The sequence below is a fragment of the Salmo salar genome, chromosome ssa06, assembly GCF_905237065.1.
Source record: "Salmo salar chromosome ssa06, Ssal_v3.1, whole genome shotgun sequence".
Lineage (NCBI taxonomy): Eukaryota > Metazoa > Chordata > Actinopteri > Salmoniformes > Salmonidae > Salmo > Salmo salar.
Genome location: NC_059447.1, coordinates 29,010,351 through 29,021,652, shown reverse-complemented (window position 1 = coordinate 29,021,652; position 11,302 = coordinate 29,010,351). Strand labels below are relative to the sequence as shown.

Below are 11,302 nucleotides of genomic sequence, written 5' to 3'. Positions count from 1 at the left end.
TCTAACCAATGAAGGAAAGCTATAAACGTCTCTCAACCAACTGCATTCTAGTGAAGGGATCTTGTTAGGTAAGGACGGCCAACAGAAGTCAGAAAGCAGTCTTTGTCCTCGAGTGATGTACATTAGAACCAATCAGAAAGCCGGAAAGTAGCTGGTTCAGAAGCCAGTCTAATACAAAATATTATTTTAGCAAATTTGTCTAACTGCTCTTAAAACCAATGTTGTAACACTGTGCACTATATAGAAACTCAAAAAATATTTAGTAAAATGATTTAGCAATGTTTCAAGACCTTGCTTGTAGGCTTAGCAGCAGACAAGAAATAGACAATATAAAATACCAATTTGTTTATTTTAAAACAGGAAGGCTACATACATTAAGAGATCAGATAACAGAGAATTTGAATGTGTGTGAGCGAGTGAGACTATCATTGGTATTTATTAGGGTCCCCATTAGCGACTGCAAACGCAGCAGCTACTCTTCCTGGGGTCCACATGAAACATAATACATAACATTATTAGTCAAGAACTGATCATGGTCATGTGTAAAGATCAAAGTCTAGTCTCTTGGAATTGTAGAACTGAGCGCTTCCCTGTTCAATCCTCCTGCAGTAAACACCATCTTTGAAATAGCCCTCATCCACCCAGCCCTGAAAGAGACAGAAAATAGGGATTAGTGGACAGAACCGGCCTGGCCTAATCCAGTATAACCAGGTACAGGATCATAAGGGAAGAAGGAAAATAAACTGTGTGACCACCAGAAAAACAGACCAGTAGCAGAATGGCAGGTACTGTTGATGTTCCTACCCCTAGGACAGTTACTAGAGCAGAAGTGCAGATACTACTGCCCTTCATTTATTGTCCATTATACTGTAATAGAAAATAGAGAGACAATTCAAACCTGCATCTGCTGACTGCTGAAGGGGCCGTAGAGTTCAGAATTCTCCTCTGTGTCCCATTTATACTCCCACATCACCTCATCACTCACTTAAGACAAACAAAATATGTTTACACATACATCTCAAAAGTCAACAAAAATTGCACCTGTAATAGTAGTGTAAATGGTTTGGAACCAGCTGACCGCAAACCAATTTACTCTCACTAACCCGTCTCATCATCCTGATCCTCTTTGTCCGGAGCTTTGACACCGTGCTTCTCGTCAATTTTGTCTGCAAACATGTCAAGCTCATCTTCTTCCTCCTCCCCATTTTTACTCCTCCCCACTGATTGCTGCTGGCTCTTCCCTTTCAGTGTGTAGGCCAGTTTTTCATACGTCTGCTGGTATATTTCAAACACCCCACTCCCAACCAGTCTGTCTGCCAGTGCCGTGAGCCTGTCCAGTTTTTCGGTATCCCTATTTGTTTCTTCTGCTTTCCCGTTCTCTTCCCTCTGCTTTCCCTTCTTACGCCCACCTAGGCCTCCAAGCCGGCGAAGCCCTGCGGCAACAGTCTCCCCAGGTAATAGCAGCTCCAACACAGCCTCTGTGAGCTGATGCTGGCTGTAGGATGCCAGGGGGTCCTCAACTGGCTCCTTTTCTTCTTCCATGTCTTCCTCTTCGTCACCGTCTGCCTGCTTCTCCTCTCGCTGTTTCTCTTCTTCTGCCTCATCTTCATCCCCCACTCTCCTCCTCCTCTTGGCTGCCAGACCTTTCTTCTTTCGTTTAGTAGGTTGCTCTCTTATTTTCACCTAAAGAGCGAGATAAATACATTACTGAACTGTGTGTGACATTTCTGCAGTGAACAACTAATCAAATAACTAAAGACAGTTACCCAGTCAATGTTGTCAAGCCAGTTGTCCCTGATCTCCTCATCCTTTTTGACGTAGTAGTTTCCTTCAGAGTCAAAGTGCCCTTCTTGCATCTCCTCATCCAGATTAAAGGGTGTGATGGGAACTCCCTCATCACAGTCAATTGTTGCCCCCTCCTGACCTAAAACAAAACATGCACTTTTAGACTCAGCGATATGACAGATGCAAAAACTAAACAGCATAGCGGATCAACAGCTAAGAGTGTTAAAGTGCAACGCTCAACTTCTCCGCTGATTTGGTCCTGTGGCTACCATGTTGTAATGGGTAAGGCGAACCCGTGCACATACTGTGTGTGACTGTGTGAGAGAAGACTTGCGTCTCACTCATCACAATATCTGCGGTGCTGCTTGTGGCAATGACAGTCTACCTTTAAATAACTGGAGGGCCAGATCTCAGTTATGAAGACAATCAAATTGGTAAGACAAACCTTCCACATCGTCACTGGCCAATATGTTGTATTTGCTGCTCTTATCTCCATCATCTTCTTCCTCGTCCTCCTCGTCACTGTCCAGAGAATGTTTTCCCTTGAACCTGGAGCCCGGCCCAACCACGTCCTCACATAACTGGCGAGATCCCAGGTGAGAACAAAGCAAACTGGTCAGTATAGAAATCCCACAAATACCTCTCGCTAACACAAGTAATTGAAAGACTCTTACATCAAAAAACATATTTGTGTTGGTCAGATGTAATTCTTATGTCCAACTATGATGTTAAAAAATTATGTAGCACTATACTTAAGATCTGAGAACAAGTGTTTGTGGCAGCACCTTTTTCTTTGGAACGTCCTCATCCAACAACTCTCCACCATCGCCGTCCCCAAACGTGACTTTCCTTTTTGACATGCTGTTGATGACAGAAGAGAAAACAAATCTAAATGTACATGTTTGTAGTATACATGTCTATATATTGCTGTACTATAATGAATCAAATGGAAGCAATCTTCTTCGCTAACGTTAGCTAACTACTGCGCTAGCTAACGTTAACTAGTAACGTTAGCGAGCTAACTAACGTTAGTTAGCTAACCATTTACGGAAGCTTTTGAATAAGTATGTTATCAATATTTAAGCGACTACACTATTCCACGTGACGTTAACTTACGTGATAAGATTATCTCCACAATAGTGTGACTACTACAGCTATAGGTAGCTAAATTAGTTTTGTTTTGCTAGCTGACTAACGTTACAGTACTAGCAGGTACAACGACACGTGCAGAGTTAGTAAGTAACGTTAAGGGGGCGTAAGTTAGCTAGCATCACAACACCTTGCATGCATCTGAGGATGGATAAGGATAATTAAAAATACAACATGTATCTAAATGCAGATCGCTAAGGAAAACAAAAACTACCTCGCTAGTACAAGCTATCGATACGAAAAGTCTGCAAGCGCCATTCAACTAAACAGGAAGTGATGTCGAACCTGACGCGTACCGTTCTGCGGCGTGTTCAAGAGGTGTTATGGTCTCAAAAAGTTCTCTAAACAATTCAAAACGTTCAGCACCAGAACGGGGTGTATTCAGAGTGTGTTAGTTTCGAAGTGTTTAAATGTTATGTAACGTATCTATCTCCATGCAAGGCCATTTCATGGGTATTTGGGGGGGTATTTGCCTCTAGAGACCAATTTATTGAAGGCTAAATTAGCAAAAGGCTAATCCTTTTCTTAGGAGCCTTGTGTTGTTACCATGTTCAGGTAAGCATCATAGTCTTTTTATCATCTTTGGGCCTCTATGATTTCAGTGCCAGCACAAGTTTTCCCTTGGTCGGGGTCAAATAACTCTCATTGTTCTCTAGTCCTTTTTTGTTTTTATTGTTCATAAAAATGCTTAATGTTTTTATTGTTCATTAAAATGCATAAAAACCTTCAATAGGTAAAACTGCAATGATAAAGCTCTGTTTATGTGGCTCTGGCCCTCATTACCACTCATGTTAATGTAGTGGTGCTATAGGGTCCAACTTGGCCTTAATGACAGGATTCATTTTTGGTTATGAATCAATCACCAGAGGAAGTAAGGAACATTTAATCAACTTCAATAACACATTTAATACAATTTGATATAGTAAGACTTTTTTCTAAAGCATCACACATCATTAACTTAACATTTTACAAAGAACAGGGAAGTGAGGAAGAACACCCCCTCAATGTATACTATCTGGGTAGTAGGTGTGGACTTATTAAGCGTAGAGGGGAGAGAGAATATTGTGTGTCAGGGTTTTGTTTCCAGGAAGTGGGTTGAGCTATTTATATTTCAACACTTGTCCTCTAGTACCCAGGGGAGGACCTGTGTTCGTAACCTGAAACTTTATATTTAAACATTGTCTTATTCTAGATGTGTTGCGGTGAACACAAACTACTGTGGGAATTAGACTGAGAGGAACAAGTGAAGGTTTATGGCAGAAAATCTAAAACATATACAATTGGATGGATAGAGAGTAACCCTGAGAGGTAAGCTTGGATGACACATTACTCCTCTGCTAGACTGGCAAGAGATAGAGATGGAAATTGTGTGTAGATTTAAGATCATTGTCATAAAGAATGGACTAGTTGAATACAGGATGATGGTAACTGGTTACTGGCAATGTTGCTTTACTGTTGAAAAAGAAAGGAGGTATTATGACAGACAAACAAGGCTCAAATGTTATGTGTCTGTACTACTGGTGCTGGATTGATATTATCAAGGATGCCTTTCATCCTCTAAAGGATCCTCTCTTTGTTGGAGAACGTTGTAATGAAGATCCATGAGAAGATTTTAACCCATTACCTGTCCTGCACCTCACCGATAGATAAAGAAGGATATCTCTACAAAAAGGTATTGTAAAACTTGACAGACACAAGCAAGAGACAAATTACATGATCAATATGCTGTGAGATTCTGTTATAACACAGTCTCCTCTTGGCCTTTTGCGTTTCCCTGCCTAATAATAATTATGTCTCAACTGATATTTGATATTTGAAGCTACTTTATTATCATCAATGTCACCCCCCCCCCCCCCCCATTGATATATCACTGACATAAATAGAACATTGAAATGGAGGGCTTGTATAATGGCACTCATTTGGGTAAAATTATCTCTGTATTTATCTCTGTATCTATTCTCACTCTTTACAACTTCCCTTCATCAAAAATATTGTAACTTACTCCCTTTCTCCATCTTTCACCCCACCACCCTGGCATCCTCCTCTTACACATACCTCATCAGAAAGAGAGGACCTCCTCCTACCAGAGGCGCTGGTTTGTCCTGAAAGCCAATCTGCTGTTCTACCAGGAGCGTCCAGCAGATCGACACCTGCTGGGGGTTATTGTCCTAGAGGGCTGTGCTGTCCAGCGCTGTGAGTCTGAGGGAGGATTGTTTGTCTTCTCCATGGTGTTCAGAGGTTCAGGGCTGAAAACATACAGGCTTGCTGCTGAGGACCAGCTGGGCCAGGAGAGCTGGGTCAAAGCCCTGCTCATAGCCAGCCACTGCTACCTTTCACTGCTGGTCAGAGACCTGGGGAAGCAGTACAAAGGTGAGTGTGTGGAGAAAGTGTGGTGTGTGTGTGTATTGTTGTATTCATGCTTCAAAAATATGTGTTCCTTTCCTGCCTCTCAACCTGTATTTTTTTTGTCACTAAGCAGAAGCTAAACGCCAAGCTGGCCCTGCTGAATCCCATCAACGAACCACTGTGACTGGTCCAGGCTCAATGTGCCTTACCCAATCCATGACTTACCTGAACTCATGCTCCTCCTCCTTCCTCATGCCAGGACCAGTGAGGAGAGAAGGGGGAAGCCACAGTGCCAGTAATGTATTACAAGCCCCTCCAATCCCCAGCAACGTGATCAGTAAGAGGTCCCCTAAGCATTGGCCCAAGAGAAACGCACATGTCACACCGATAAATGGACCAGCACCACCATATGGGGAATGGCCACAAGTGGACTTTGATCCTCTAGAGGATTTCACCAAGCTACATGATTACTATGGAGAGGAGGTGATGCAGCTGAGAGCTGATTGGCTGAGGAGGAGGCAGGAGGAAGAGGAGCACCTTGAGGAGGATCTCATTGACCTGAGTGAACACTGACCCACAGAGATCAGACAGTCACCACTCTGGTTATTTTGATGAGGACTTTGGTGTGAATGCCAGTAATCTGAAATAAGAAAGTGACTTTATAATTTGAGGAACTAGAGCATTAAAGAAGAACTCGTCACCTGTGTATACGTCATGATGGGATTATAGTCCTATGAGGTTGATGATGACCCTCAAAATGTCTTGTCACAAAGCAGAGACTCATCATCAAACTCATAGGACTATCACCCTTAGTGGTGTTTCAAACAGCCGGATGCATCCGGTTCTCAGGGATACAGCCCTGATGTGGGAACTCTGCTGGGGTGTTTCTTTTGCGCCTGCTACGTTAGGTTATAGGACTATAATCAGCTCATGGTGTATACACAGGTGACTGGTTCCTCTTAAACACTCTAGTTCCTCAAATGATAGTCACTTTCTTATTTCAGAGTACTGGCACTCCTACTGGTTTGTCTGTTACTGTTTGTAAATTATCCTTAAAATCACTGGTATATTTTCCAGGTAATATTGATGGTGAGTGTGAAGCTTAACTTTCTGTCAGCAATCAGGGTAGTTATGCAATATTGAAGCAAAGAGCTTCCAGTCGAAGCTCGCATCCACTACAAGACCATGGTGCTTACCTACAGAATAGCAAGATAAACTGCCCCTCTCTACCTTCAGACTATGCTCAAAAACTACACCCCAACCCTAGCACTCCGCTCTGCCACCTCAGGTCTCATGGCCCTCCCACCCCTACAGGAGGGCAGCCCTGTCCAAGCTCTTCTCTGTCCTGGCACCACAGTGGTGGAACCAGCTTCCCCCTGAAGCTCGGACAGCAGAGTCCCTGCCCATTTTCCACAAACATCTGAAACCCTACCTCTTAAACAGTAACTTAAATAAACAGTATCCTCACCTCGACCCCCCCCCCACCCCCCAAAAAACAACAACACAGCAACACTTCATCAGTGCTTGACCCCCCCTTCTAGCTCTGCTTCTACTGATAGCTATGTTATTGAGGAAATATGTACTTTATATGCCTGTGATATGTGGTTGTCCCACCTTGCTCTCTTAAGATGAATGTAGCTCTGGATAAGAGCGTCTGCTGAATGACTAAAATGTCAAACGTAAAAACATCCTTGTGATGTGTTATACATCATATATATTGATGTGTTGTTACACACTGTCAAGTAAAGGCTTCACATCCCTGTTTAACAAAATAATAAGTTACAGTGCAGCACTATATAATTAGGTGTATATCCTTCATGTTAAATGTATCCATTATTTTTAAGCAACTTTATTGCGCACAAAGGTTGCTGTACCACCAGAGGGTACTACAAACACTAGCTGTGAATTAAACCATTAATGTCCACCGATTAAAAAGTGTGACAAGACTTAGTTTAATTCAATCATAATATTGTTATAGAGAGAGATATTAGTAACAAAGAGCCCTCTCTGGTATTGCCCTGATGGGACATCCATCCACCAGCCAACATGTAACACATTCAGTTGAAAAACCAAGAGATGAAAAGTGAGCTAATATTAACAGGACCAATGTAGTCTCTCATGACAGATGTGAGATTTGGATCTGGGTTCTGAGATAAGGATATATGAGGATTAATATAATGTACACTAGTGAGACACCAGTGGTAAAATAAACAAGTTACATATTTAAGAATATCAGATCAACAGATCAAATTGAAGTTCACACGGTGGAAGGTATTCTAGCAGTAAAGAGAATTGGGCCAATAACCCAAAGGTTGCTGGTTCGAATCCCTGAGCTGACTAGGTGAAAAATCTGTGAATGTGCCCTTGAGCAAGGCTTGCATCCATATCTGCTCTGGGTAAGAGTGTCAACTAAAAGTTGAAACTTTAACCTTTTAAGTTGAAGTGTGAAAGTAGTTTTCTATGTGCGTCTCAAAGATGAGACTTTGGCTTCACCACATACCAGAAATACATACCAATAATCTAGAATGTGATAGATTTGTCCAGGGGAGCGTGGAAGTGTGTCACCTTACACAAAGCACATACATCTGTATATTAACACCTCCTCACACTGTGACAGGATATAAACAAGCCATAAGGTGTAACCCAGGGATGTTCAATTCCGGTCCTGGAGGCCCGAAACACTTTGTTTCTACCTGGTAGTTAATCGCACTCACCTGGTGTCCCAAGTCTGAATTAGTCCCTTATTAGAAGGAGAGGATGAAAGCCAGAAGTATTTTGGCCCTCCAGGACCGACATTGAACACCCCTAGTAACCTGTCTTATAATAAAGTAGGCTATGTGCACTCTATATAAGGAAGTATGGGGTCCTGTTACGGAACTGTGTATAGATAATGTATGGTACACCATATGACCAAGCATCCTTGAATGTAACTTCCCTGGTTAAATAAACTAAAGGATAATTAAAAATGACTTTACTTTACCATGGTAATAACAAGGCAGATCAGAGGTCATAGAACAACACAGACAACCGACGGCAGGTTACAGGCCCTACCATAGTCTCCCGAGACTGGGGAAGCTTCTCACCTGTCTGGCGGCACTTTGGGTTTAAGTTGATTCAAATAAAAAAATAAAAGACACCAGACTGGAATATATAAAAACAACTAGATTAGTGGATGAACTATGGATGGACAGTTTTACAATTGATGATGAGTGTGTGGGGGGGCAGACAAGCTTCCTTTGCTATTTTGGTCTTTCTCAGCTGTCCCTCATATATATTCTCCTAAGAGCTCCTCCTGCACCCTCAGTCCCCCTCCCTGTGATCCCCTCCAACATGGCATTAGGAGTGGAGCACTTGAGGAGGGAGAGAGAGCTGTGTGTGTGTTTTTGTTAACTATCCTTCTGAGTCCACAAGGAAAAATGCTATTTTAGGCTTACGGGTTAGGTTTTGGGTTAGGGTTACAATTGGGGTTAGGGTTACAATTAAGGTTAGGAGTTATGGTTTGATATAGGTTTAAGGTTAGGGGTTTAGTGATAAAGTTAAGGTTATGGTTAGGTTCAAGGTTAGGGTAAATAGGATTTAGGATGGGAATCAATTCTTTGGTCACCACAAAGATAGCAATACAAAAATGTGTGTGTGTGTGTGTGTGTGGGGGGGGGGGTCACTAAAGTAGGATCCCTAATAAAAACCTAGGAGGAAAAAGGGCATTGGTCAGAAGTTAACAGTGCCTGACGTTTCTTGGGTTTTTGGCAAAGGTTAACAACCTGAGGTTGGTTTTAGGGAGTATAGTTTCTTTAGCACTCCTGATACTGATGGTAAAACCTCTTAATGGGACCCTTGTACTAATCAAAATAGCAAAATAAAAAAAATCCCCATAAAAATGTCTGTTAAGCTTGAGATATCTGAATTGTTTTGGGATGGGCTGCGTCTCCAATCCATCGCATTCGCCGATGTTGGCCTTCTGCATCTGCAGTGGAAAGTGGCGGAGCCACAGCGGTGTTTGTCAGTCTTCTTGCAAAAATGTCTGTAGCATCCAATTAATATTACCCCACCATCGAAAGCTGTGACTCTCATGAACACCTACAAATCGTTGTTTGGCTCTACGACACCCACAAACCTAACAAGACTTGTTTGAAAGTAATTTCCTGAGCTTTCTTGTATCTCTCAGATATAGGACAGACACTTTAAAACATGCTTCCTTTTTTTGCCATGTATTAATATGTTATTCAATGCGTTTCTATGGGCTAATAATGAAAGGCCAAATTCAATGTTCCATCAAATAATAAAATACTGTATATATACACACATTACACAGGAGGCTGCTGAAGGTTGGATGGCTCATAATAATGGCTGGAACAGCACGAGTGGAAGGGCATCAAACACATGGAAACCATGCGTTAGATACCATTCCATTAAATCCGCTACAGCCATTACCACAAGCCCGTCCTCCCCAATTAAGGTGCCACCAACCAACTGTGATACAGTATATATAACCAGTCAAAAGTTTGGACACACCTACTCATTCAAGGGTTTTTCCTTTTTTTCTACATAATTATATATATATAATGCCAAGAGCGTGCAAAACTGTCATCAAGGCAAAGGGTGGCTACTTTGAAGAATCACAAATATATTTTGATTTGTTTAAGACTTTTTTGGTTACTACATGATTCCATATGTGTTATTTCATAGTGTTGATGTCTTCACTATTATTCTACAATGTAGAAAATAGTAAAAATAAAGAATAACACTGGAATGAGTAGGTGTGTCCAAACTCCTGACTGGTACTGTATATACAGTGCATTCAGAAAGTTTTCAGACCCCTTGACTTTTTTCACATTCTGTTACATTACAGCCTTACTCTAAAATATATATATTTTTAAATTATATCCTCATCAATCTACACACAACACCCCATAATGAAAAAGAAAAAAACGATTCTTAGAAATGTTTGAAAATGTATACCAAATAAAAAACTGAAATATAACATTTACTTAAGTATTCTGACCCTTACTCAGTACTTTGTTGAAGCACCTTTGACAGCGATTACAGCTTTGAGTCTTCTTGGGTATGACCCAACAAGCTTGGCACACCTGTAGAGAATGGAGTTTCCCATTCTTCTCTGCAGATCCTCTCAAGCTCTGTCAGGTTGGATGGCGAGTGTCACTAAACAGCTATTTTCAGGTCTCTCCAGAGATGTTTGATTGGGTTTAAGTCCGGGCTCTGTCTGGGCCATTCAAGGAAATTCAGAGTCTTGTCCCGAAGCCACTCCTGTGTAGTCTTGGTCTTTCCTCCAGACGTGACGCTTGGCATTCAGGCCGAAGAGTTCAATCTTGGTTTCATTAGACCAGAGAATCTTGTTTCTCATGGTCTGAGAGTCCTTTAGGTGCCTTTTGGCAAACTCCAAGCGGGCTGTCATGTGTCTTTTACTGAGCAGTGGCTTCCGTCTGGCCACTCTACCATAAAGGCCTGATTGGTGGAGTGCTGCAGAGATGGTTGTCCTTCTGGAAGGTTCTCCCATCTCCACAGAGGAACTCTGGAGCTCTGTCAGAGGGACCATCGGGTTCTTGGTCATCTCCCTGACCAAGGCCCTTCTCCCCCGATTGCTCATTGGCCGGGCAGCCAGCTCTAGGAAGAGTCTTGGTGGTTCCAAACGTCTTCTTTTTAAGAATAAAGGAGGCCACTGTGTTCTTGGGGACCTTCAATGCTGCAGAATTTTTTGGTTCCCTTCCCCAGATCTGTGCTTCTACACAGTCCTGTCTCTGAGCTCTACGGACAGTGCCTTCAACCTCATGGCTTGGTTTTTGCTCTGACATGCACTGTCAACTGTGGGAACTTATATAGACAGGTGTGTGGCTTTCCAAATCTTGTCCAATCAATTGAATTTACCACAGGTGGACTCCAATCAAGTTGTAGAAACATCTCAAGGATGATCAATGGAAACAGGATGCACCTGAGCTCAATTTTGAGTCTCATAGCAAAGGGTCTGAATACTTATAAGGTATTTAAAAAAATATGTTTTAATACA

General features: G+C 42.0%; 2 protein-coding genes across 3 annotated transcripts; one reads left to right on the top strand and one right to left on the bottom strand.

The window, feature by feature from the left end:
• Positions 1-330: 330 nt before the first annotated feature.
• On the bottom strand, positions 331-3,258 carry LOC106606897 (CD2 antigen cytoplasmic tail-binding protein 2). Of its 2 annotated transcripts, none has more exons than XM_014203358.2 (7): positions 3,149-3,258; positions 2,571-2,646; positions 2,231-2,366; positions 1,767-1,924; positions 1,104-1,683; positions 899-984; positions 331-647 (listed from the first exon to the last, which is right to left on the bottom strand). In XM_014203358.2, the coding sequence occupies exons 2-7, from the start codon at positions 2,643-2,645 to the stop codon at positions 537-539; spliced, it is 1,146 nt and encodes a 381-aa protein (XP_014058833.1). In that variant the 5' UTR covers position 2,646; positions 3,149-3,258; the 3' UTR covers positions 331-536. The 2 variants fall into 2 exon arrangements, with proteins under 2 accessions (XP_014058833.1, XP_014058834.1); XM_014203359.2 differs by having other exon boundaries at positions 2,902-3,201.
• Positions 3,259-4,045: 787 nt separating this feature from the next.
• On the top strand, positions 4,046-8,246 carry LOC106606876 (sesquipedalian-1). Its single transcript, XM_014203293.2, has 4 exons — positions 4,046-4,242; positions 4,498-4,606; positions 4,998-5,304; positions 5,414-8,246. The coding sequence occupies exons 2-4, from the start codon at positions 4,526-4,528 to the stop codon at positions 5,851-5,853; spliced, it is 828 nt and encodes a 275-aa protein (XP_014058768.2). The 5' UTR covers positions 4,046-4,242; positions 4,498-4,525; the 3' UTR covers positions 5,854-8,246.
• The last annotated feature ends 3,056 nt before the right edge of the window (positions 8,247-11,302 follow it).